Source organism: Myotis davidii, unplaced genomic scaffold, assembly GCF_000327345.1.
Source record: "Myotis davidii unplaced genomic scaffold, ASM32734v1 scaffold172, whole genome shotgun sequence".
In the NCBI taxonomy this organism is placed as follows: Eukaryota; Metazoa; Chordata; class Mammalia; order Chiroptera; family Vespertilionidae; genus Myotis; species Myotis davidii.
Genome location: NW_006284343.1, coordinates 2,610,022 through 2,633,875, shown reverse-complemented (window position 1 = coordinate 2,633,875; position 23,854 = coordinate 2,610,022). Strand labels below are relative to the sequence as shown.

General features: G+C 50.5%; 3 protein-coding genes across 11 annotated transcripts in view; 2 read left to right on the top strand and 1 right to left on the bottom strand.

Moving 5' to 3' along the window:
* Positions 1-6: 6 nt before the first annotated feature.
* On the top strand, positions 7-12,175 carry CPSF4L (cleavage and polyadenylation specific factor 4-like). Of its 3 annotated transcripts, XM_015570676.1 has the most exons (7): positions 7-68; positions 486-536; positions 1,657-1,809; positions 4,609-4,704; positions 5,538-5,631; positions 7,726-7,771; positions 11,921-12,175. In XM_015570676.1, exons 1-7 carry the CDS (start codon positions 26-28, stop codon positions 12,032-12,034), a joined length of 597 nt encoding a protein of 198 aa, XP_015426162.1. In that variant the 5' UTR covers positions 7-25; the 3' UTR covers positions 12,035-12,175. The 3 variants fall into 3 exon arrangements, with proteins under 3 accessions (XP_015426162.1, XP_015426165.1, XP_015426168.1); XM_015570679.1 differs by lacking the exon at positions 486-536; XM_015570682.1 differs by lacking the exons at positions 7,726-7,771; positions 11,921-12,175 and adding an exon at positions 6,662-6,937.
* LOC102763149 (chromosome unknown open reading frame, human C17orf80) lies at positions 11,843-22,203 on the bottom strand. Of its 6 annotated transcripts, XM_006754604.2 has the most exons (7): positions 21,945-22,038; positions 21,367-21,480; positions 20,878-20,992; positions 18,765-20,282; positions 13,389-13,496; positions 12,744-12,848; positions 11,843-11,990 (listed from the first exon to the last, which is right to left on the bottom strand). In XM_006754604.2, the coding sequence occupies exons 4-7, from the start codon at positions 20,254-20,256 to the stop codon at positions 11,965-11,967; spliced, it is 1,731 nt and encodes a 576-aa protein (XP_006754667.1). In that variant the 5' UTR covers positions 20,257-20,282; positions 20,878-20,992; positions 21,367-21,480; positions 21,945-22,038; the 3' UTR covers positions 11,843-11,964. The 6 variants fall into 6 exon arrangements, with proteins under 6 accessions (XP_006754667.1, XP_006754664.1, XP_006754666.1 ...); XM_006754601.2 differs by lacking the exons at positions 20,878-20,992; positions 21,945-22,038 and adding an exon at positions 22,077-22,203; XM_006754603.2 differs by lacking the exon at positions 20,878-20,992 and having other exon boundaries at positions 21,342-21,480.
* Positions 22,204-22,396: 193 nt separating this feature from the next.
* FAM104A (family with sequence similarity 104 member A) overlaps positions 22,397-23,854 on the top strand; it is an 18,403-nt gene continuing 16,945 nt past the window's right edge. The window contains exon 1 of one of the 2 annotated variants that reach the window (XM_006754596.2): positions 22,397-22,452. In XM_006754596.2, coding sequence (XP_006754659.2) covers positions 22,430-22,452 — 23 coding nt within the window. In that variant the 5' untranslated portion in view covers positions 22,397-22,429. Of the gene's footprint in view, positions 22,453-23,341; positions 23,377-23,854 lie in introns of those variants that run through there. The other variant, XM_015570653.1, reaches the window with a different exon arrangement.

The following is a 23,854-nucleotide window of genomic DNA, read 5'->3' as shown; positions in this document are numbered from 1 at the left end:
CTTCACCTGGGAGAAGGACATAGAGATGCAAAAGGGCATCGAACCCCTGCCTTTCCAGGGCATGGACAGTGAGTGAGGAGGGTGCCAGCCGTCCCTCCCCCTCTCCCTCCTCCTCCCTGCTGCTCCGCAGGCCTCTCTGCTCAGAGTCTGCTGGGCAGCTCCTTGCTCTGCTGCTCACCAGGGGGCTGAGCTGGGGGCCCACAGCCTGGGATTCCCAGCGTAGCCCCTCTCTTCCCAGGGGCTGGGGCCTCCCCTCCTACATCCTGCGTGGGGTTCCCTGGGAAATAGGGCTGGCTCCCCGGCTCCCAGGCTGGCCTCAGGCCCCTCTGTTGCAGACTCAGGGGCTCAGGTGTTGAGGTTCGGAGGCTGGCTCTTGGGGCCAGCATCCAAAGGCAGGACTGGGGGGAAGGGGGGCTTTGGGGAGGTTACTGATGGAGGAAGGGCCCTCTGGGGAAGCTGCCGCCTATTTCCTTCCCCACTTCTAGAGTCGAGCTCAGCTGTGTGCAACTTCTACGCCAAGGGGCTGTGTGAGAAAGGTGGGTCGGCCTGTGGGCCGCGTCCAGGCCACTGGGCTCAGCGTAGCCTCGAAGAGGGTGTTGAATTTGCACCTGGGGAGGGGAAGTTGGGATGGGGTAGAATGTTTTTGTTTTTAATCCTCACCCGATGTTATTTTTACCATTGCCTTTTAAAAATATATATTTTATTGATTTTTTTTTTACAGAGAGGAAGGGAGAGGGATAGAGAGTTAGAAACATGGATGAGAGAGAAACATCAATCAGCTGCCTCCTGCACACCCCCTACTGGGGCGGTGCCCGCAATCAAGGTACATGCCCTTGACCAGAATCGAACCCGGGACCCTTGAGTCCGCAGGCCACTGCTCTATCCACTGAGCCAAACCGGTTAGGGCGACTTTTTTTTTTTTTTTGAGAGTGGAAGGGAGAGAGAAAGGGGGAGGGGAGAGAGAGAGAGAGAGACAGATATGAGAGACACATCGATTGGTTGCCTCCTGCATGGGCCTGACCACGCTTGTCCTCTGAACCCGTGTGGGGCCGCCCAGCTGTTCCAGATGCAGGAGACCAGGCCCCTTAGAAACGTGGGGCCTGGGGTGTCCTTCCTGCTGTTGGAACAGCGGCTGACGACGGCGATAGAGTGAAATCTCACATTCCCGCTTCCTTCGGATCCTCACGGAGCTGGCTCCGACGTCATCCTCACTCGTGGTCACGCTAGGCCTCTGGAATCAGGAGGCATAATTTTTTTTTAACACATGAACCCAATAGGCCCTTAATGAGCACGGACTATGTGGTAGGGACTGTGCTGTGGGGGGCAGGGCGCAGGCCTGGGGACCATGCCTCTCCTCTCTGGTGGGAGCCCCACTGTGAGCCTGGAGGAGAGGGGTTGTCCCGACAACTGGGGGCTTCCTGGGGTTTGACGGGCACCACACCAGGCAGAGAGGAAAGTCTGGGCAAAGGTGTGGCCGTGGGCACAGCCATCTCTTCGGACCATAGCAGGTCCCCCCCTGTTGCCTCTGGCCCCCAGTTCTAGCCACCGCCAGGGTCCAGGGGAGGGGATTAGAGGGGGCAGCTGGGTCTGCGCCCAGGGGTGAGAGGGCCACGGCTGGGGTGGCGGGGGCTCCCAGCTGGGCACTCTGGTCCCCAGGGAGGCTGTGCCCATTCCGGCACGACCACGGGGAGAAGACAGTGGTGTGCAAGCACTGGCTCCGCGGGCTGTGCAAGAAGGGCGACCAGTGCCGGTTCCTGCACCAGTACGACCTCTCCAGGATGCCGGAGTGCTACTTCTTCTCCAAGTTCGGTGAGGCCCCCTGGCTCCTGCCTGTTCCCCGGTGATGGCGGCGGTGGCTGTGGGATGGGATGCTTGGGAGGGACCCCAAAGGAGGCCTCGCGTGTCTCAGGGGGCAGGTCAGGCCTGCCTGAGCCTCGGACGCCTGCCTCTCCGACCGATGCCCTCGAGAAAGTGGAACTGAACTCTGGTCCTGGGTTATCTGCCCCTGCCAGGCTGGGGCACACACTCCCACCCAAGGGAAGGAGAGGGTGTGGCTGGATCAAAGGCCGAGCTGTTTCCCTCCGCAGCCCTGGCCAAGTCACACCCAGACTCACTGTCCGGAAACGGCCTCAAATGGGCCATCTCTCGGTCCGGGGTTTGGGAGGGGGGACCAGGCCAGTGGTTCCCCAGCAGCAGGCACGTGGGGGCCCCATTCCCGTGCTCGCCACTCCCACCAAGCACTTGTCCCTTGACCTGCACCAGCGTATAATTTTCCAACTGCTTCGCTATTTTAAACTCGCACTTTAGAAGAAAACTGTATATTCTTCCATAAATGGAAAGCTAGAGCCACTCGTTGGCAATAAAAGGTAACTGGAAACAAACAACCCTGGGGCTCAGAAGTAGAGCCCCTGAAATTATCTTGTGTGGTCAGGTCTGGACCTCAGGTCCTCCTGTTGTCATCCAAGGGGCTGCGGGGCAGGAGTCACACCACTTCCTGCCTCATGTAGGCGTGGACTCTGTGAATATTTCCCTCTCCCTAGAATTCTACAGCTCTGTGCTTCCCAGAACAGGAGCCGTAAGGGTGGTCTAGTCCAGTGGTGTTGGAAGTGTGTTCTGAAGAGTGACCTGGAGGAGGGAGAGCTGGGACAGCCTCCGGGGGTGCCTCTGACGGTGGCGGTGGCGGTGGCGGTGTCTGTGGCTTTGAAACTGAGCCAGCTTTGGGGGCAGGTGGGGAGGTCCTGGCGAGAGCTCCTCCCAGGCCCAATCCGTTTCCTGCCTGGTCCTCGGAGCTGAGAGCTGTGGCAGTTGATGAGGGCTGCCCGCACGTGTCCCTTCAGGACAAAGTTGACCTGGGGCCTGGCTCCCCTCGGTCATCGCGTAAACCTCTTTCCTTTTGAAGTACCACTACTGACTCCTTCAGTAACCCTGGTTTTCTTTTGGGGATACTGTGCTGGACATGGATGCAGGAATAGGACCAGGTCCCCTTCTGCGCGTGTAAACCCATGATTGCAATACTACGTAATGTATGTTTTTGCTCTTGGAGTAAATGAATGAATATCTCTTTCAACAGCATGCCAAAGTAATTATCATTTTTGTTGGAAGTAAGTCGTTTTGTTTTTAAAGAGATTGTTGGGGCGTGTAGGAGTAGGGAGGGGTGAGGAAATCTGTGGTCTTTTAACCCTGTTCCTGGCTGTGCCCATCAAAAAGGTACCCGGGTGTCTCTGGAGGGTGAGGTGCGGGCGCCACCTGCTGGCCATGAGAGGAATGCAGCGTCGTGCATCCAGGGCAGAAAGGCAACCCCAGTGCATAGCAGGGGTGGGCAAACTTTTTGACTCGAGGGCCACAATGGGTTCTTAAACTGGACCGGAGGGCCGGAACAAAGGCATGGATGGAGTGTTTGTGTGAACTAATATAAATTCAAAGTAAACATCATCACATAAAAGGGTACGGTCTTTTTTTTCAATAGTTTTATTCATTTCAAACAAGCCAGATCCGGCCCATGGGCCATAGTTTGCCCACGGCTGGCATAGGGTGACTTCCCGCTGTCCCCATCTATCCGGTGTTCACCAGTCCCTGCAGCGGGTTGGGGCGGGGGAAGATGTCCCTTGGATGCCTTAGAAGGCCCAGCCCAGAGTCGGATGCATGCTGGTGATGAGACAGCTAACCCCCTTACGTGAGGAGCCTGTGAAAATGGACATCCCACCTGCCCTGTCTGGTCACTGGCGTCTTCGTTTGTGAAAGGAGAGGGCTGGGCAAGAACAGAGGCTCCGGCCTCTTAGGGGCCAGGGGGGTTCTCCTTCAGGTGAGCCCTCGCTCTGCAGAAGCCCAGTGGACGAAACAGGTCTCTGTGAGCAGTTTGAAAACCAATCCCATAGCCACCTCGGAGCACCTTTCAGCGCCGAAAGGCACAGAGTTTTAGGCCTTTAAGGAGGATGAGATGGGAATCCCCTGCCCCCCGCCCCCCGTGGCGCCTTCAGAGCCCCTGGGTCACTAAGAGACATCTAAGAGGGTCCTCACCGTGACTCTCAAGTAGTGTGTGCAAACTCTGGGGAGCCAGGTGTGTGTGGGGTGGGGGGCCTTGGTCTCACCCACAATCTCCATCCTGGGCCAACTCTGAGGCAGGCTCTGCTCTTGGCAATTTCACCACAAAGAGCTGCACCCGACTCAGGGCGTGTCATCTCACTGCGGAGAGGAACAGTGCCTTGGTCACAGTGCGCGGCCATGTCTCCTTCGGTGTCTTAGGTCGTCTTGGGTCTTTAGCTGCCAGCCCCGGGTCCTGCCTTGCCTGCTTCCTGCCTCCCCAGTGGCGTCTAACTGCCTTCAGTCCTGTCCCCGCTCCTGGGTACCGGGCCTGCCCCACCCAACCGCTCCCAGTGTGTGCAACCACCCCAAACCCTGCTTAGCAAATGCTGTTGGGGTCCGCCCTCGGTAGAGTGCAGGGAGGATTAGAAACACCTCCCTGTCTTCAAAGCTGCTGACGACCAGAGGGAAGGCAGGGGGCTTCTATTCGAGGGGCAAAGTCAATGTGGTGTGTGCCTGGGGGGTGCGGGGGGGCAGAGGTAACCGTGACCACGAGCCCGCTTGTCTAGAGATCGCTGGGGTTTTCAGGTGAGTGCAGCAACAAGGAATGCTACTTTCTTCACATGAAGACAGCTGCCAAGGCCCAGGCCTGTCCTTCGTACGACCAGGGTTTCTGCAAAGAAGGTGAGGGAGCAAAGGGGATGTGGGGGGCCAGGTGAGCGGTCGTCCGGCAGGGAGGTGGCATGTTGGGGTGAGGTCCACCCCTGGGTTGGAATCCCAGCAGACGTCCTTTCCACGGTTCTCAGCTCGTTCCCAGGAGAACCGTCACCCTGTGACGCGTGGGCTGGTGTGGCCTGGCGGGCTTCTTGGAGCAGGCGTGGGTGCAATCCCAATGGCTTCGGGGTGTGTCCGCTGCACAACCTTAACTGCTTGCTTCCTCGCTTGTGGAAACAGGAGACGGCTCCATCCTAGGGTCGCCGGGCCACTCCCATGGGGGACCCCACGGGGAGCCCTTGGCATAGGGTCGGGCCTGTAGGGCACTCGGTTCACCCACCTGGGGGTATCCTGTCACTTAAGCACGTTCCACCTGCCCCATTACAGTCAGCCACTGAGGGGACAGGGACCACAGCAGGGTCCCTGCTTGAGCATCCTGTGCCTTCAGGTATGTTGCTGAGTTCTGGGCAGGGTTGCTTTGGGGGTGCGTTACAGAGAAGGGGCGCCGATGGAGGGTTAGTGAGATGTGGGGTGAGCCTTGCCTCAGCTGCGCCTCCCATGGCTAAAGGAATACGAGACAGCAAATGACCGTCTGCATCCTTCAAGACAGCGTGTTGGGGACACTTCCGACCCTACACCTTCCGGGGTCCCCTTCCCATGTCACGGGGCTAGGAGCAGGTGCTCAGGGCAGTACGGACAGGGCAGGCAGCTGTACACCCGTGGCGTCGACTGCTGTGACCATCCCTGGCCTGTGTGCCTCCTTTGCTAACACAGATGCTTCCGGCCATTTCTCTGCCTGGCAGGTCCCCTGTGCAAATACCGCCATGTCAAGAGGGTCATGTGCACGAACTACTTCGTTGGCTTCTGCCCGCTGGGACCCGAGTGCCCGTACGCACAGTAAGTGTGGTCCCCGGTGCTGGGCCCGCTCTCTGGCTTCCGATCTGGATGCTTCGTAGCTCCTGACCCAGGTCGGAGATGAAGTGCCCGGCAGCATCTGCCCAGTGTTTTCACTGCATTGCTTCCTGGACACCCACCCCTTCCTCAGCCACACGGAACCCTGCCCCGGGCTGTTCATGTATGTGCATGCCAGGGACAGGCATGTGGCTCTTCACAGACTGTTCTAGAAACAAGGGTAGGGATGATGCTGGGAGGGCCTGAACACTCTGCAGCCCTCCCTCCATCCCCGGGAGGGTCTGGGCTCCCTCCTGGGTCCTCACGTTAGAGCAGGCGATGGTGAGCGGCCCGGCTGTAACGCCTCTCTCTGCTTCCTCAGCCCCAAGATGGTCCCTTTATTCAACCCAACGCCCCGAGGTGAGTGCGGGCAGCAAGGGCTGTCTCACGCCGTTACTCACTGTGCCCGGGGACCTTGAGTCCCCAGCACTGCCTGTCCCCACTGCCTTCACTCACGCCATCCGCCGTCTCCCGTCCTGGGGAAGGCACACACCTTAGCATGGGTGGCACATACGTGTGGCGGTTCCTCCCAGGCCCCTCCAGCTCTGTAACCTCTGCTTCAGGTGGGACTGGTCAGCTCTCAGCCCCGAGGCCTCCCCTCCCCTTCCCCTTTGCTCCTCACACGGGTGGGCGTGGTGTTAAAGAGCAGGGGCCAGTCACTGTGCATCAGGCCCTGGTGGCATGGGGTGCCTGTGAGAACAGCACTTCCTATGGACGCCAGGTGCGGTTGACGGCCTCCAGGAGGGTCAGTAAACCAAGGCCCGCGGGCCAAGTCTGCTCCCCCTCCCCCTCCTGGTTTTTGGGCAGCCTGGACTGAGGAATGATTGCTGCTGAGCCCCTGTTCACTAGCTGGCCAGGCTGGGATGGCAATGGGCGGGAGGAGGGCGCCCCCTGCTGGTTCTGAGTGGCATCTCCCCTAGAAGGGGGGGGAATTCATAAGCCCATTTCTAACTTTGGTCAAATGTTGTGTTTTCAGCAGTGAGAACGGTAAATAAAGGCATTTCAAAGCCTGGCTTCTGCCTGAACGCCTGGCCAGGGCCGCACCCTCGGTGAGAAGGGGCTGCGTCTGCACAGAGGAATGTCTGTAGGAGCTCTGTGTACCGTACTCTCCTGCGTCCCCTGTATCTGCAGCTCACCTGGCCGTGGGGCTCAGCACCTCCCGCTTCTATCCGGCCACCTCAAAAGCCACCTTTCCAATGGGGTGCCTGCTTCTCCCCCTTCCATGGCACCTCAGGAGCAGCTGCTCTCCTACTGCCTGCCAAAGGTATGACAGGGACGTGGCAACCACCTAATCTTGTTCTTGCCGCCAGACATATTTCTTTAAAAGGCTAGTAAGGCCCAGACTAGTTTGTCTCAGTTGACAGAACGTCAGCCCGTGGATTGCAGGGTCCTGGGTTTGATTCCGGCCAAGGGCATGTACCTTGGTTGCAGGCTCGATCCCCAGTAGGGGGCGTGCAGAATGCAGCTGATCAGTTTCTCATTGATGTTTCTAACTCTGGATTCCTCTCCTCCCTTCCTCTCTATAAAAATCAATACTATATTAAAAAAAGGCTAGTAAGTTTCCATGTCTTATTTTGCTGCCTACGAGTCCTCTGGAGTTATTTGTGTACAGTGTCCGTAGGATGTGGGGGGCAGAGTGGGCAGGGAGGACAGGCCGCACCTGGGTTTCTCTTTCGCTGTCCTCTGGTTTATCAGGCCATCATGCTTCCTCACACCTTCATGCGATGCCTCTAACTGTCCTGAACTCTGACCTCTCTGTTCTGACAGTCAGTCCCGTCAGGGTGAGAGGTAAGGGCAGACCCTCGCCCTCCTCCCACATCCGATTTCCTGGCCTGAGCGTCCACAGCCGCGCTCTCCGGGGTAGTGACGCCTGGCCTGAATCTCCAGGCCTGTTTGGGCCCGAAGTGGGGTTCCCTGATGAGCAGAAGCCACCAGGTTCCGCAGAGCCAGCTTTCGCCTCTGGTTCCCTGGACAGCCTAGGGTTTTTCTTTTGGGGTCTGAATTGACAAAAACCAATGCCACTAACCTTTTCTCTTTCAGTGTGAAAAAATGGGCCACTCTGCCATCAACTGCACAGACTGAACAGGTGAGAGCTCTCCGAACGCAGCCCCTGGGCTGTCTGGGGAGCGTGGGGCCTGCCAGCAAGGACCCCGTGCCCATTCTGTGGGCTTCTGTTCCCAGCGTTCCGAGAGCCCGCTGTGGCCTGAACAGGGTGCGGCGCCGAGGGGCCTGCTCAGGTCGGTTTACTTCCGCCCAGCCTGCCAGTGAATGGGCTACGGAAGGTGCCACAGGACCGGAGGCAGTGCCTGTGGCAGGAAACAGGTGTGCAAGAGCGGAAGCTCAAGTACTCGTAGCCGTCACTGCTGTTCTGGGCGCCTGCAGCAGTCGGGGCTGCGCGGGCAGTCCTGTGCATGGGCCTCCACTGCTGCTACCAACTGCAATTCACGCACGCGGGGCTCCTTAGCACGCAGCTGCATCCCTGCGTGGCTCACGTCTAAGGCTATCTTCATGCCTGCCTGCGTGGGGAAGTACCGAGAGGTAGATACATGAGCAAGGCTTACCCTTGTACAGGGAGGCAGGACGTGACATGGAACTAAAGTTTAAGGCTGTAGATGCCGACACCAAGGCACTGAATCTGCTGGGAGGAATGGGGGCGCTAAGCTGTGCCTTTTGGGGAAATGGAGGAAAGAGCTACTCCCTCTGTCCCATAATAATAGTAGCAGTTGATGAATGTAATTTGTCCCATAATAATAGTAGCAAAAGAAAATATAGAACGCAACACTTATTATCAAAAAACTAGATTAAATTAAAGAATAAATTAAAAATAGTACTCCTAATTTTTATTTGAGTGTTCAGATAGCTTCTGGATTTCTCAATAATTTCGTTCCTGCATTTTAAACTTGTAGGGAGGACCCCTTGGCTGTGAAGCTTGGCTTTTCCTATATGTGTGAGCTTAAAGTTATTGGAGCCATTGTTCTTCATTGCTTCCAGCATAAGTTGTTGAAGTGACAGAAACGTATTATCCAGTATTTCGGGAGAAGTATAATCAAAGGCTAATATGGTGCCTCTTCTGCTAAGAGGAATATGTCTAAGTTTTTCAAGTTTTTCTCTATAATCTTTGCATTTACATCCACAGTTTTGTTTTTTCAAAGAATCAACATTAGCATAAGATTCTCCTTGACAATTATTTTCGGAAGCACATTTCCAAATTCTTGATATGGTCATTGTGTTGCACTTAAATTGTTTTGCAGCTAATGTAATTGCACCTTTCTGCAACTTTTCCTTTTTCTTTTGATGCATCAAGAACTGGACAATCACAACTCGATCTTTGCTTGAAAACTCTTTTTTTCATCTAACTTTTATAATGGGTTGATATTCAACTGAAATAAAACAATTGATTTCGATCAGATGAAATTAGAAAGTTATAATTCGTAATAATCAGATTAACCTAAAAATGGAAAGATGTGTCCAAACAAATGACAGATGTCATGAAACACTAATTTTGGAGGCTTCGCAATTTTGCGCTACAACATAACTTACAGCTGCATTCGCCAGTAATTCCCGTTTAAATATTCACTTGCTACTATTATTGTGGGACAGAGGGAGTACAATGTAGGGCGTGTGGCAGAAGTAGGCCTGCCCTTGGCAGGTGGAGACAGCTCCCTACCTGCCAGAGCTGGAGCATGAGGCAGCCTGAGAGAATGCTGGCCCTGGGAGACGGGTCTGGGAGGTCCAATGGCCAGCTCCTCCGGGGCTGCTCTGTGACAAGTAGCACACAGTTATGTAGGCGCCTTACCCTCCCAAGTCTCATTCGGAAAATGAGCATAACAGCACCTGCCTCACGGGAGTGGAGAAAAGGAGAGCGTGCACTAAGGAGCCCGCACGGCACTTGGCTCTGACAGGGCGCACGTCCAATGGCAGCTGCACTTCTGTGTGGGTTATGGTGGGATCTCTCTTGCTTGGTTCAAGTTTAGAACCCGAACAGAATACACCAGCAGAGGCTTTAGAAGAGCTGTTGTTTTCACTCCTACTGTCCAACCTTGCTGGAATTAACAGGTGCCAGACTTCTAATCTCTGTAAAGTAGGACTTTTCAGTCTAGACCAGTGGTTCTCAACCTTCTGGCACTTTAAATACAGTTCCTCATGTTGTGACCCAACCATAAAATTATTCTCGTTGCTACTTCATAACTGTAATGTTGCTACTGTTATGAATCACAATGTAAATATCTGATATCTTAGGTGACCCCTATGAAAGGGTCATTCGACCGCCAAAGGGGTCGTGACCCACAGGTTGAGAACCGCTGGTTTAGACCAAGGAGGCTCCAAGAAGGAAGTAACTTGCCCAAGGACACAGGCGAGGGTCTGGAAGAGGCAAATAATCAGAAGAGGAGGAGCATAGAGTGGAAGCAGGAAAGGAGAATAAGTAGGAAAATCTGTAATTCAGGAAGAAATGACAGACCATAGGGTCCCTAGGCCTGGCCAGCGATCAGGTTCCCCGCTTCCTTCTTCCCTCGCTCCCTCAGCGCCCCGCCAATGCTGGTTGCCTGCCATGTTCTGTGCTGCCCCCTGGTGGTCAGCACACATCATAGCAAGCAATTGAACTCCCAGTCTCCCAGTGGAACTCCCAAGGGGACACTTTGCATATAAGCCTTTCATATATATATAGAAGAGATACATATACATACACACACACATACACACACACATATAAACATACTTTTTAGGTACAGGAATATCTATATGTGATATATAATCACCCCCTGTGCTAGAAAAGGGGCTGAAGAAAGTTATGTTTTGGATATTTATAGACACATTTTTCTATCTGTAAGTATCCAAGTTACTCTCTAGGGGCCAAAACAGAAGTCATAAAATTAGAAAACTGAATATTTTGATGGGGGAAGAGTCACGGAAAACCCATCAGCCCCAAACAACCCTAACAGAATGAAAGGAATGTTCTTGAACAGGGATAGGGCAGGATTCATGTTTCCAGGACGAGAGGATAAACTGAAACCATTTGCTCACTGCTGTAGTCACTTAAGATATGTAAGAGGTGAGTCAACATTCTTCTTAGTGCACTATTTGCAGCAGCTTTACAAATACGTTAAGAACCTTTCACAGGCTCACCAGCAACTCTGCACCCACCCTATCTGCTTTTGTTTCTCAAACCTGCCCAGATCTGAGGGCCAAACCATTCCCGAGGGGAAGGGCCAATGTATGCAGATTGTCTGCCAATGCAGCTATCTATACAGGCAGTCCTCGGGTTACCAAACTCGATGTACGTCGTTTCGTGGTTACATCGCCATTCCCCATTTATAAAAAAAAAAGTTCTGTCATTTCAACATATGTACATATGTGCTTTGCTTTTTATTATTTATGTACCACAAGTACAAGTCAGGAATCATTATCTGATTTCTTTTAAACTTTTTTTACTATTTCACTTCATTACTGCTGTGTATGTGCTCCATGTGAGTGATGTAGGTGCTTACGTAGGTGGGTTCCGACTTACCGAGAAAGTTGCGTGACATCGCGCCGTAGGAACGAATCTCCGACGTAGCCCGAGGTTCCTCATCTCATGTGATCCTCACAGAAGTCCTGGAGTAGGTAGATATCAGAAAGCAGGACTAATTAAGCAAGTTTATTTTATATACATAAAAGGCTAAGTTGACTCACACATGAGCAATACATATAAAGCTCTCGCTGGCACCAAATGCACGTGTGTTTCCATCTGTCATTGATCGTGAATTTGGTCAACACTTCTATTATAAAGAAAGGGTGAATAGCGATATTAAAATATTTCTTTCAATTAATTTCCTTTCAATGTGCACGAATTCGTGCATTGGGCCACTAGTTAGTCTATATCAGTATATATGTAGCTCAGTATCTAGTGTAGATGAATAGCAGTAATATGTCAAAGTGTAGAGAATTTTAGGCAGAGAGACTTAAAATGGAGATATTAGTCTTCACAGAAGATTGGGGAAGCACTAAAAATTTAACGATAAACTTTGTCATCATCATGTCTCCTTGAATAACATCAGTCTTTATGAACAAACATACTGATTTTTCCCGGTAACTTTCAGTGACTTTTGAGAGCAAGCCAAAGAAATATCCAGACAGAACCAGATCTGTCCACATTTAAAAAAACATACTCCTAAATGACTGCTTTCCATTCAATAATTTATTCTTTCCCTCCCTCTTATGCCCCGACACAACTTGAACTTGTGAACCATGCCTGCAGTCATCTCCAGAGTCCTCTCCAGTGCACTCTCCGTGGAGCTCGGGTCAACGTTGCTTCCGCCAGCCAAGCTCTTTGGATAAACAGATAAATGTAAGGATCTGGGAGGCCACTTGAATCGACTCTTTATCTCTCCTCTCTACAGATCATGCTGTTAAACTGAGATGTTTGGGAATTCTATCGGCTATTCATGTTAATGGTTACCTTGTACTTTTACACCAAAAGTTTTCATCTGAAAGTGTTGGGCCTCTTTTTTTTCTTTAATTGTGGGAAAAATACTGGGCTCTTTAAATATCTTTCCATGTTTTTTTAAAACTTTTAACTATAAACATGTTTTTATAAAATAATACATTAAAAAATGAGCAAAAGTCATCTTGAACTGAAAGAGAAATGAACCAAGCATTTGGCACAAGTGGAAGTGCCGACCCAGCGGGAAGTGCCTGTAACAGCTACAAGCTGGCGACTGACAGCTGTGTCCTGTTTCTCCTTTCTTTGGGGGCAGAAAGCTGGTTTCAATCCTTAAAAAAAGTTCTTAGGTAGGAAATAAAAAGGCACCCCTGAGAAGAACCCCATCTTCCAGGGGCAAACAGATCTCCATAACAACCTTAACCGAGCACAAAAGCAATTATGTAAATCTAGTCACAAAGGCCACTGTAACCCAAACCTTTTAATAGAAAGAACCCCAGCGCCTCAGGCACTAGCTCATCCACCAGGGCACGCAGACAGTGGCAAGCGGTAATGCTATAAAAAGCAGTCGGAGGATCCCTGGGAGGTCCCTGTAACGGATGTGACCTGTAATTGAGGCTAAAAATATAGAAAGGCTTACTCAGCTGCTTGAAACTCCAGCTACAACAAAGAATGAAGTATCCAGTGAAGAGCATCGTGACGCCACCAACTCCACTCTTCACGGTGGTGCTGCACTTGATCCAGCCTGTTGAGAAAGAAACAGGGATGCCGGGACCTGTGTCTGAGGCTCACCTGCGAGCTCTCCGTTAGCTGGGGCGATGGAACTGACTCAAAGAATTTACATAGCACTGGTTATGTATGTAAACGGATGAAAAGGCTAAAGTCTAGAAGACCTCAGTTTTAAAAAATGGTTACTCTTGCTTCTGGGATTTTGGTTAAAATCCTTACTGAGGAGGAGACTAATACCTCTGATTGGTTAACCTAGGTTTAGAGCCCTCCTGGTTTTGCAACAGTCAATGTGGGCAAGGGAGACATGGTGTAGGTGGCAGAGAGGTGGGGTAGGCATTAAAAACAAGCTGTTGAATAAATGGCAGCTACTACTTTATTAAGTTTGGTGCTTTTGAGGACGTCAGACTCCAGAATGAAAGCAAACAGAGGAGCAGGAAGACAGCACATTTCTCTTTTCTTTAGCCATGCGTTACGTAACAGTCATGGCTAAAGTAAAAAAATTCTCCCAAAGCCTGGAACCAGCAACAGAACCCAACGAGTGATGACTGCGCCTCACCTTTCTGTACAGCTCCCAAGAGCCGCATTAGAGAGACGTTGGAGGTGGTAAGCCTGGCCGGGGGTTCCCAACTCCACAGAGCAGTCGAACTTCTTTCCAACAAAGGAACTGCGGTCCCAAACAGAAGTCACAGTGATAGTTCATCTGAATTCACCCTCTTCCCCAACACTCAGTACCCAAGGATCCAGGGCTAGGCCTCTGGAAAAGCATGTCCTAAAGAGGTGCAGGGGGCTGCAGCCACGCTAAGTGCTCCAAGTCAAAGCAGCCCCTCGCAGGTCAGAAAAAGGCTCCCTTCGATCCGATGCATCTTCTGCCCAGATGACCTATGTGGATGTGCTGAATGAAACAAACTGCTCTTATTTTCTATCTTCTGCCAAAACATCTGAGCAAAAAGCATGACTGTCTACACTCCAATTAACTACAGCTACTTGTCACTGTATCTGCAGTCAACAGTTCTGTTCCAGCAGCCCATCACTACTGCTGACAGCAAACGTTTCTTATTTATGTTCAAAACACGGCTAACTAAAGGAGAACCTGCAAGGAGGGTTTATGCTATGCATTTACATTTTTCCTGTTCCTGTTTTTCTGTTTAATGACAGACAGGAAATCTCTTCTATCGTTGGTTCTCTGGTCTTGGTTTGGTTCATCAGGATAAAGGACAATTTAAGCAAATATCTATGACCAATTTAGCAGGTGTGGTAAAAGTTGATGTGGATGTAAAACTACCTAAATGGTCATCCATATATGTAAAAGGCTAATAAGCTAAGTGTCCAACCATCCAGGTAAGGACATCACATAGTAACGCCCAGCTTCCTCTCCCTAGCAACTAGCCTCCTTGCAGTTTCTTCAGCCCAGGAACAGGACTTGCTTTATAGGTAGGTGGAAACACTCTACACTGTAACCAAATGTCTGTGAAGCATTTTCCCATGTCTCATCTCATTTGATCCTCACGGAAGTCCTGGCGTAGGTAGATAGGCGACTCAGTGGAATCCTATTTACTTTTCATTAGGAAAATGGAGATTTAGAAAGTTTAGAAACTTGACCTGAATGAAAACAAGAATTTGCTGTGTTTCTGACAATTACCTGAAAGAGAAGTTGGGGTGCTTTACTGGGCTGGGAAAGTTTAGCTACATCAGAAAGCAGGTCTAATGAAGCAAGTTTATTCTATGTCCATAAAAGGCTAAGTTGACTTGTGCATGCTCAGTACATACAAAGTTCTCACTGGCACCAATCACATACATGTTTCTATCTGTCATTGTTGATCGTGAATTTGGTTGATACTTCTATTATAGAGAAAGGGTGAATAGTGATATTAAAATATTTCTTCCAATTAATTTCCTTTCAATGTGCACAAATTCGTGCACGGGCCACTAATCAATTTATATTAAGTAACAATGAAAAGAACAGTGCTATAGCGTCCAAGAAATGACACAGAAGATAACTCTCTTGTAAGGTGAAGAATAGGGTCTTTAAAAAAACAAACAAACAAAAAAAAACAAAGCAGGGCATAACCCATTCATCTTGGAAAAAATTTGAAAAGGTGAGGTGAAGCAACTTCATGAAATTGCAATTGTACAACTTCCTGAGTAGGTAAGGGTGGCTCCTCTCCTCTGTTCTTTCTCCATTCAGCTGAGCCTACTGACTTCCTCGCAGGCTGCCAGACTTACGTGCAGGACATCAGCTCAGGCCCTGAGCTGGGATACCAAGCCCAGGAGAGGTCAGTTCAGAACCCACAGTCCTCTGACAGTTTTCGTCTATGTCTTCTTGCTGCCCAGCTACTCTGGGTCTGATTCCCATCCCTTTGGGCCTGGGGCTGCGAAGATCCACTGCCTTGCCTTGGCCATCTCCTCTCCTAGACACTCACCTGCTAGTGTCCATGTCCTTACACTTAAACCCAATGACTATGGTTAACCTCTTAGTGACACTGGCCCCACTCTCTAATACACCCACGGAAAACCCTCACCCACCCTCTGGACCTCTAACATTTCCCATCATCCCTCTGGAATCCCAGACCTAGGATTTGACTTGCCCTTTAAGTCTCTGGCTGTTGATTATTCACATGCTCCTTTACTAAAACACCCCTTTTCATGGACTCCTCTGGCTAACAGGGGACCTAATCCTGGCTGTAAACAGGTACAGGTAAAAAGCATCTTTTCATATTCCTGCTCAGGTTCTGAGTCCTTCCCCACATGTGCCCCATTTCAGACATCTCACACGGATACCCTATTGATGGAAATGCTGTTGGAAGATTAGAGAAGAGCCTCTCTTTAGCTGTTACTTGCCTTTAAAAACCCATGATCCTATCAGGTTTCCTCACTTTACCTCTGGTGCCCCCATCGGCCAAGTTTTGCTTTTGGTAGTTGTATGAACTATGTTTTTTTCAAACTACTCTCCCCTTCCCCTATCATCGGTTCGAGACTATTCCCCTGCTGGGCCGGAGGCACCTGTTCTCATGCCATCTCCTACGTCAGCAGTTCTCTAACTTGGCTGTTCTTCACCACTTAGGAAGTGTCTGGAAATATGATTTTTGACCTTGACTGCAGACCCAGTCTCTGGGGATGATGCATTGGGATCCTTAAGTACCTTGAATTCTGCAAAGGCTCGGCCAAGTGTACCCAAGGCCATGGGGACTCTGAAAGCTTTCCTTTGGACAATGGGAACCAGTTCCTTTTGCTGAGGACGCTCCGGCACTTACACTTGCTAAATCTCTTTGAGACTGAAATCCTGAACTTACAAATTCTATTCAAGGCCAGGAAAACCCTTCCTGAACCTCAAAAGATGGCTCCTGTTGAATTCATAAGCCAACTTCTTACTCCTGACTTACTAAAACTCTATGGCATCCTCAGAACTACCAGTCTGCATTGGGACCTCCTATCCTCGGCCACCAAAATACACCCATTTTCCATCAGGTCTGAGAGCTTTAGGTTCCACCTGTGCCATCAAAATGACAAAGTAGTCTTTTATGCCTCTCAAGGCCCTGGGTACCTTTTCCTCCGGTGGAATCATTTTATCTAGGTTCACTCAGGTATCCTGTGTGGAAGGACTAACTGCTGTACAGGTTTCCCTATGTAGGAAAGCGGATTCTGACACCATTTCAAAGCCCAGTGTCCAACAGAAGAAACACTGCCTGGAAAAGCTTGGCAAAGACCATCAACCGAAACTTGATGCTGGACAAGTTATTTCCTCTCTGGAACTCAGTTTCCTTGTCTATAAAAGGGGTTAAAACCACTCTCCCAGGACTGGTAGACATGCAGGCATTATAGCTGACATAGAGTAAACTCAGTAATTGTTAGCTCACTGGCCCCGCCTGTAGCAAAGAAATGAGTTGGCTTCCTGAGATCAAGGCCAAATGGTCTACCAAAGGTCTTGCCTGAGCAAGGGAATATAGTTCACACTGCTGCACAGATTCCATGAAAATTCAGTTTTAACTTGCAGTCCCTGGAGGTAGCCGGTGCCTGGTAAAATCACAAAGCTGAGGAGCCACACTGCCTTTTTACTTCTTGTAGACTTGGATGGCCTTGCTCAAGTCCTTGGCCAGCGGAGGAATCAGGTCCTGACCTGAGATCATAGGGTCTCTTCCATATTTAATCTCACAAGCCTAGTGATTGGATGACGTGTTACTGTATCTCTTACCGTATTACTACTGTATTCTTGGGACCCATTCAAGTGAGTGTGTCATCTCATAACTTATATCAGCCATGACATCAATCACTAAGTGCCCCAAAGAGCAGCCTGAGGCAGTTTAAAGACCATGGATGTACATGTGAGATGGACCTGGATTTGAACTGACTGCCATTTACCATATGAAGATGTCGGAGGTTCAGATTCTTCACCTACTGGAGAGGGCGGGTCAGTGACATCACTCAGAGTTCTTATGAGGTTATTAAGTGAGGTAATAATGTACTGTACCTAACCTAGCACAGTGACTGAGATGGTCACCGCTGGACAAACACTGGTTCTTCCCTTTCTCTTCTTAAGTGAAAAGGGGATGTTTCAAGGACACTCCTTAGTGCTATCAAAGGTAGAACAGAAGGAAACAAGTCCTACATGCTAGAGAGATTTGCTCTGGGCTGTATGCTTATGCAACTGAAAACCAGAGAAGCACAGAGATATAATGAACACCTATGTTTCTAGTGATGGCATGTTCTCTGCAACATGGTTTAGTGGGAAGGATTAAACTGGGCCTCAGGAGACTGGGTTCTACTTGCAACTCTATCATTTACTGGCAGCACAGCCTTGGACAAATCACTTATCCTCTCTGTGCAAAACAGATAAAGTCACTGCCCACCTCTCAGAGTGATGAGGCCAAAATAAGAAAATAGACGAAGCACTCTGACACCCACCAAACACAAATGTTAATATTCATCCCGCGTTTAATATGGGGAAGGGGCTTGAGACTATAACTTGGTGAAGAGAGCCCAGATGTTAGACTGCTTGTAGAAAAACCAGTCACTGCTGAGGCAGTTAAGAAAATGGAGCTTCAGCTAACACTCTTTACCTAATGTTCTTCCATTTTAAAATCTTTAGAAAGGGATAATTTAAAATACAACAGAAAATGCTTTTGAGACCAGATAAATTGGTGTTTAGTGAATATGTGGTCATTTATAGAATACACCAAAAAGAGTGGATGCTACAGTTAACTCTGCCTGTAGAAAACCTAAAAAAGGGGAAAAAACCCAAAGCCTCCTGATGAGGAAAATGAGACTTTCTTGGGTCCTATTCTCTGTGGAGTAATTTTTCTAGTTCGTGGACTTCCACACCTTTTTTGCAACACCCTCTATTCCTGGTACTCTTCTCCCAACCCTCCACACTTCCCCGGTATCTGCCTGGACTGGCGTGCCTCCCTGAACAGTTAGTTTTAAGCTCATCCTGCCCCCAAATCCCAAGACAGTGTCTGCTTGTACCTTCTTTGCTATTCTAGATTCCCAGGTGTTGCATTTAACCATAAACCTGGAACCTATTTTGTGACTGAAATCTGAACAGTGCTGCTGCTTCTTAGGTGGACTCTAAAGTCTTTATGCTTGAGTCTGTTCGGCTTGAATACCCACCCAATTTCTTCTACTGGCCATGTCCCTCCCCAGAGTAGAAATTCAACTATCCACATCACCAGCCAGCCTGGCTTTCAACTACTGGTGGAGGGGAAGGGAGAGGGATAAACCACTGTTACCCTTGGAGCAAGAAGTATTTATAGTCAAAGAATATATTCAAAGCAACCCTAAGTCCAGGGCACTTAAATGCCCAGGCAAAAATAAGCTAACTGAAAAAAAAAAAAATAAGCTAACTGGGGGAAAATATTAGTATTCTGAATCTTATTACTTCAAAAGGCACACAGTAGTTTGTATGAGCGGGATGGCCCTGGAAAAGGAGCGTATTTACCTTGTGACAGTCTTTCCCCCTGGGGACTGATGAGCTGAGGCTTCTGGGACATTGAATTCCAATACTGAGGCTTCCCTGGCAACACACCTAGTCCAAGGTAACCGGGATAGAGCTCTGGAAACCACTCCAGCCCCAGGGAGCCATGAAGGGTCTTCCGGTCGGCAATTTCCATCTGCCTGGTGAAGAGGGTTTTAGAAGTACAATGCTGGGTTGAAGGTAAAGACGGCGGGCACTCAGGGTGTAAGGTGTGGGGCCCACAGCCAGATTTGGGCTCCAGAAAGGCCTGCCCCTCCCTTTCCATCAATGCCTTTCCATCAAGGACTCGATTAGGATCGCAGGCTGCTGCTTTCTCTTCTTGCAGAAATTTTATAGCCAGAGACGCAAGACTTTGATTATGTGGCTGTGATATAGAAAGAAATTCATTGCAAATCGTCTGCCTTGGCATGAACAACTCTAAACTGGGACCTTCGCCTCGAGATTTCTTCTCTGTGGCTGGTGCATCCATACTGAAGTTCTCAGAGCTGTCGTTCCTGGAAGGGCACGCCTGCATTTCCGTCACAGATACACTTTCCTTTGTGTGTCCTTTGCTCCCACATGCCTCTACTCCAAGGTCAAGTCCTTTCCCCGGGTTGTCCTGGACGTGGACTTTACCTAAGGGGCTGACTTGAAAACCTAAAATTTGTGATTCCGTGTTCTTTTTCTCCTCAGAGTCTCTAACATCAATATACGTTTCTGAGGGGTGGTCCTTGGCCTTGGACTCTCTCGCATCACTTGAATACGACGTTCTTTCTCTTTCATCTCCATAATTGAGCTTCATGGGAGAACTATGATAATCACCAGTCGGCATATCTAGTAATTTTACTAGAAGCTTCTGTTTTGAGGGATCAGTTGTGTCCAAGTTTAACGTAGCAGAAGTGGCTTGTGCATCATTAGGTAAGGCTGAAGAATATTTTCTATCTTGATTTGACAAAGAAGGTTCCATTGGGCCAAAAGGTAAAGATGCTTTAGTTTGTGACGGATAACTTCTACTCTCCCCTGATTGAGGCAAATCTTTTGCCAGTTCCCTTTTAGGAGTAGCGTTCTTTAATGCATAAAACTGAGCCTTAGCTTCTTCCTTGAAAGTAATCTTTGGTTCAGGATTTTTTGCCATTGTGAGGGAGAGCTGAGTTTGATTTTTGGTGTCATCACTTGCCTTTGTATCACCTCCTCTTCCCAGACCAATAGCTGGTAGTGGAAGGGGCTCAGCAGTCCGTTCTGGTTTGTCCCTCATCAACTTACTGTTTCTTTTCTCACTCTTTGTCCCCAACTCTCTCTCTTTAGCTTTAGTTAAGTCTTTGATTGGACTTTTCCTTTTCTTAGCATGTGGGAGTGTAGCCTGCTCAGACTGACAAACATTTTGATTGGCAGGTATAGTTAGTTTTATCATCTTACAATGTGGCAAATGGGATTTTAATCGTTTAAATGGCTTCTTACAGTAAGGACACACGTCCATTCTGGTGGAATCTCACTCTCCTATACCTGAAAAAGGTATATACGAGGTTATAAGGAGCACATAATTTGTAAATGCCAACATTTCATACCTTTTAAATTCACTTGGTTAAAGATCATTTATCTAGGTTAAAGATAATTTTTTAAAGTTTGTTTCAATCTATTCTTTTTCTTATGAAGGTAGAAAACAGAAGACACAGGTTGCTTTTTAGAAAAGCATCCCCAGTTCCACTTAATTTACATTAGGAAGTCTTCTAGGAAGCAATCCTTGCAGAATACAATCAAATCCACATCCCTGACTAGGAGGTAAGGAAGACCGACTTCCATCTAATGAATTAATGGTTAGTGGGAGGAAAAGATGTTCAAATAACAGAATAAAAGGTTTGCTACTGAAGGTTGTAGCCAGTCCACTGGGTATCACATGAGTGTAAAAAGAAAAAATTGTCAAAAACCCTTAAACACATCATTCAAGCAAATAATGGTGAAGAATAAAAAACTCAGGCCAGGATCTGAAGGTGGTTGATTATAGCAATGCTTTCTAAAGTGAAATCTATGGAAGAACCACAGGTGCAAGGAGAAAATATAACTCCCATTGTCTAAGCATGAGAATCGAAGCTCTACTAACATTTAACATAACAGTAAGTTCCAGGGGGGCAAGGACATGTGTAGTCTGCGCACAGCTGTGTTCTCAAAACCTCGTACTGAGCCTGGATGTGATACTCGCTCAGTGAAAACTTTCTCTGCACATAAACACACGTGTCATTATCAAGTGCTGTAAGTATGAATATCTTCTAACCCCTGAGTCAAAGCATGAGCTTCCGAAACCGCTTACAAAAATAAGGAAGTGTAACCTTGGCCATTGCGTGCATCACCCAAGTAACCAACCCACCAGATGCCACGTGAAGTCAGGCAAAGCTGTTTCCTGTCGACAGACTTACAGTTGGAGGCAACCCCTTTGACAAGACGATGAAAGTTACGGGCCGTTTACTTACAAAAACACACAAGTGAGGCCAGTCCCTGCGCCTTACTCCACCCTCACCCTTAACGTCGCTAGAACAATCTCTTTATCCACAGATGGGAACGTCTTACCGCGAGTTTACAACTGCTTTCTTACCCGAGCTGCTTTCCGTACGTGGGTGCTAATTCTGCGGTGGTCTCTCCCGGATCCCCATGCTTCCCGCTCGCCGATCCCGAGTTTAGCAGAATCAAATTAGGTTTCCACGTCAGCCTGTGCAAGACACCATCAGAGAAGCCGGTCGGCTGAGCCGCACGCAAACCCCCGGGTTATCAGTGGGGCAGTGCTCCTCCCGTGTTCGGGAAGTAGGGAGTTAAGACTTCCCCCGCCTCCCGGGCACCGGGCCGATCTCAAGGTTACCCTAATCTTCGCCCTCACCGCCTGCGCTCTCCAGCGGACCTTTCCTTCCCCGTCCCGCCTCCCGGCTCCCTTACGGTCCGGAAAGCTGTCTGGCAGCTTCCAGCGGAGTGGGCGGGGACCGCCAGGCAGCTTCCAGGTCCGAGGCCGGCCTCCCCGCAGCCCTGGCCCGAGGCGCCGGAGCCGCTGGGACGCCGAAGGGGGCTCATTCTGCGGCTCCGGAAAGCCCTCCATCTGTCCCGCCACCCGATCGCGGCTCAGGATAGTCGCCCTGACATAGGCACCCCGCCGTCGAGACCCCCCTAGACCAGCGTCCTCACCTCCCAAGACCTTAAAGTCCTGGAAGCCCCCGCGACAAGACCCCCAAAACAACCCACGAGCAGCTTCCCAACGCCCGGTCGCGTCTACATAACTGCCTGATGCTTCTCAGCTATTTTTTAAAAAATCGTTACCTCACAGGGACCTAAACTCAAATACTTATTTCTTATTATTATGATATAAGTTAGTTTCATTTAACTCTGGCTCGACTTTTACACTGCCCCCGGCTAGGCTGCGACCAGGCGAAAGCTCCAGACACCTCTACTGAGGTCCTTTTCTCACAGAGGTTCTCAGTAGCTCCTCCCCCTCCAAGCCCGCCTCTTCCCGTGGGCGGGGTTACCGGTCGGCGCGGCCGGGACGCGTCACTGCGCAGCCGCAAGAGGGCGGTACCACGGCGGCTGCGACATGGGGGGGCGCGGAGCTGACGCCGGAAGTAGCAGTGGTACGGGTCGCACCGAGGCCGCCTCCCTCCTCTCCACCGGCTGCCATGAGCGAGCGCCTCCGCCCCAGGTGAGACCAGAGGGACCCCCGTTCCTTCCCGGCCCCTCTCCGCTTTCTTGGACGGTGGAGCGCTCGAAGCGGGGTCCGAGCCAGCGCGGGCCTGCGGGTGTTATTGTCAGGGGGAGGAGGGGAGCGGGCTGTGAGTGTCTCGGCACCTGACCCCTGCGGGTGCTGGTGGAGGGACTCCAGGGTCCAGGTCTCCCCACTCCCCCATCTCCCCCCGCCCCATCTTTCTCTGTTTGGAATGAAGTCTGGTCGGTCCCGGAAGAGAGACGCCGGCCCTCCAGCGTCCCTGTCCTAAATTTAGGAGGGTGGGGGAGGGGAGGAATGTCTGATCTTCGAGTGGGAGCTCCTAGTGCATCTTTGAGGCCGGGGGGAGGGTGGGGAACGGGGTGCCGGGCTGCCGGCTCCCCAAGGTCAGAAAGAAGGCCTGGGGTTGACCCTGCTGCCGGGAGGGGTGATGTTGACGGAAGAATTTGGGCCCCGGGCAGCTGTGAACGCGGGCGGGCAGATGACCGGAGCGGCTGGTGGGATCCCTCAGGCCGCCGCACGGAGGGAACTGACCGGGTTCTAAACTGTTTGGAGGCGGAGCCGTTTGACTCCGGAGGCGGAGGGAGGGAGGATGGTGTGGCGACGCACTGCTGTTTCCCGGAGCCCGGCCTCGGGCCTGGGGCAGGGGGTTGGGCTCGCTGGACCGGCTGCAGTCGAGTCCGGGCCCGGCTGCGATCCTTTCCTCTTCTGCCGAGTGACCCCTGTGACCGCGTGGAGAGGAGGGAACTGGGGCTGGGCACCCCAGAACGAAGGGGATCCGCTTACAGCCTTCCCCCTGGACTTTGAAGTGAAGAACCTAGGGGTCACCCGGTCCGATTCTGACATCTTCCTGATGCGGAGGCAGACGGAGGGACGCCGGCGCATGGACCTGCGTCCTTCCAGGTCCATGGGGCTTCCCTTTGCTCCATAATAGCCTCTGGGGCCGTGGTTCTCAACCTTCCTAATGCCGCGACCCTTTAATACAGCTCATGTTGTGGTGACTCCCCCCCCCCCATTTCATCGTTACAAATTGAACATAATTAAAGCATAGTGATTAGTCACAAAAACAATATGTAATTATATATGTGTTTTCCGATGGCCTTACACGCCCAAAGGGGTCGCGATCCACAGGTTGAGATCCGCTGCGTCTGGGGTCTAAGGGAATAGGCTGGATCGCCCGGACGCATGATGCCGTTTATTCTCTGGTCCCGCGTCCTCATGGGCTCTGGATGGAATCGACTGCCTTTCCCCAGGACCCAGCCCTGCAGGATAGTCAGTGCTTCCTGAGGTCCTCTGGTCCGGAGCGAGAAGCTGTGGTTCCTCCCGCTTGTGCGTGGGATTGCCGACTTGGGCCAGCCACGCAGGAGTGAGGCATACAGCG

Bases quoted from the DNA above. Each gene is read 5' to 3' on its own strand.
- CPSF4L (XM_015570676.1), top strand. From the start codon at position 26: ATGCAAAAGGGCATCGAACCCCTGCCTTTCCAGGGCATGGACA. The intron at 69-485 runs GTGAGTGAGGAG...CCCCACTTCTAG, and splicing joins GCCTTTCCAGGGCATGGACA to AGTCGAGCTCAGCTGTGTGC. The intron at 1,810-4,608 runs GTGAGGCCCCCT...TGGGGTTTTCAG, and splicing joins CTACTTCTTCTCCAAGTTCG to GTGAGTGCAGCAACAAGGAA.
- LOC102763149 (XM_006754601.2), bottom strand. From the start codon at position 20,256: ATGGACGTGTGTCCTTACTGTAAGAAGCCATTTAAACGATTAAAATCC. The intron at 12,849-13,388 runs GTGAGGCGCAGT...CTTTCTCAACAG, and splicing joins CTTGGGAGCTGTACAGAAAG to GCTGGATCAAGTGCAGCACC. The intron at 11,991-12,743 runs GTAAGCCTTTCT...GTTTATCCAAAG, and splicing joins CTGGAGTTTCAAGCAGCTGA to AGCTTGGCTGGCGGAAGCAA.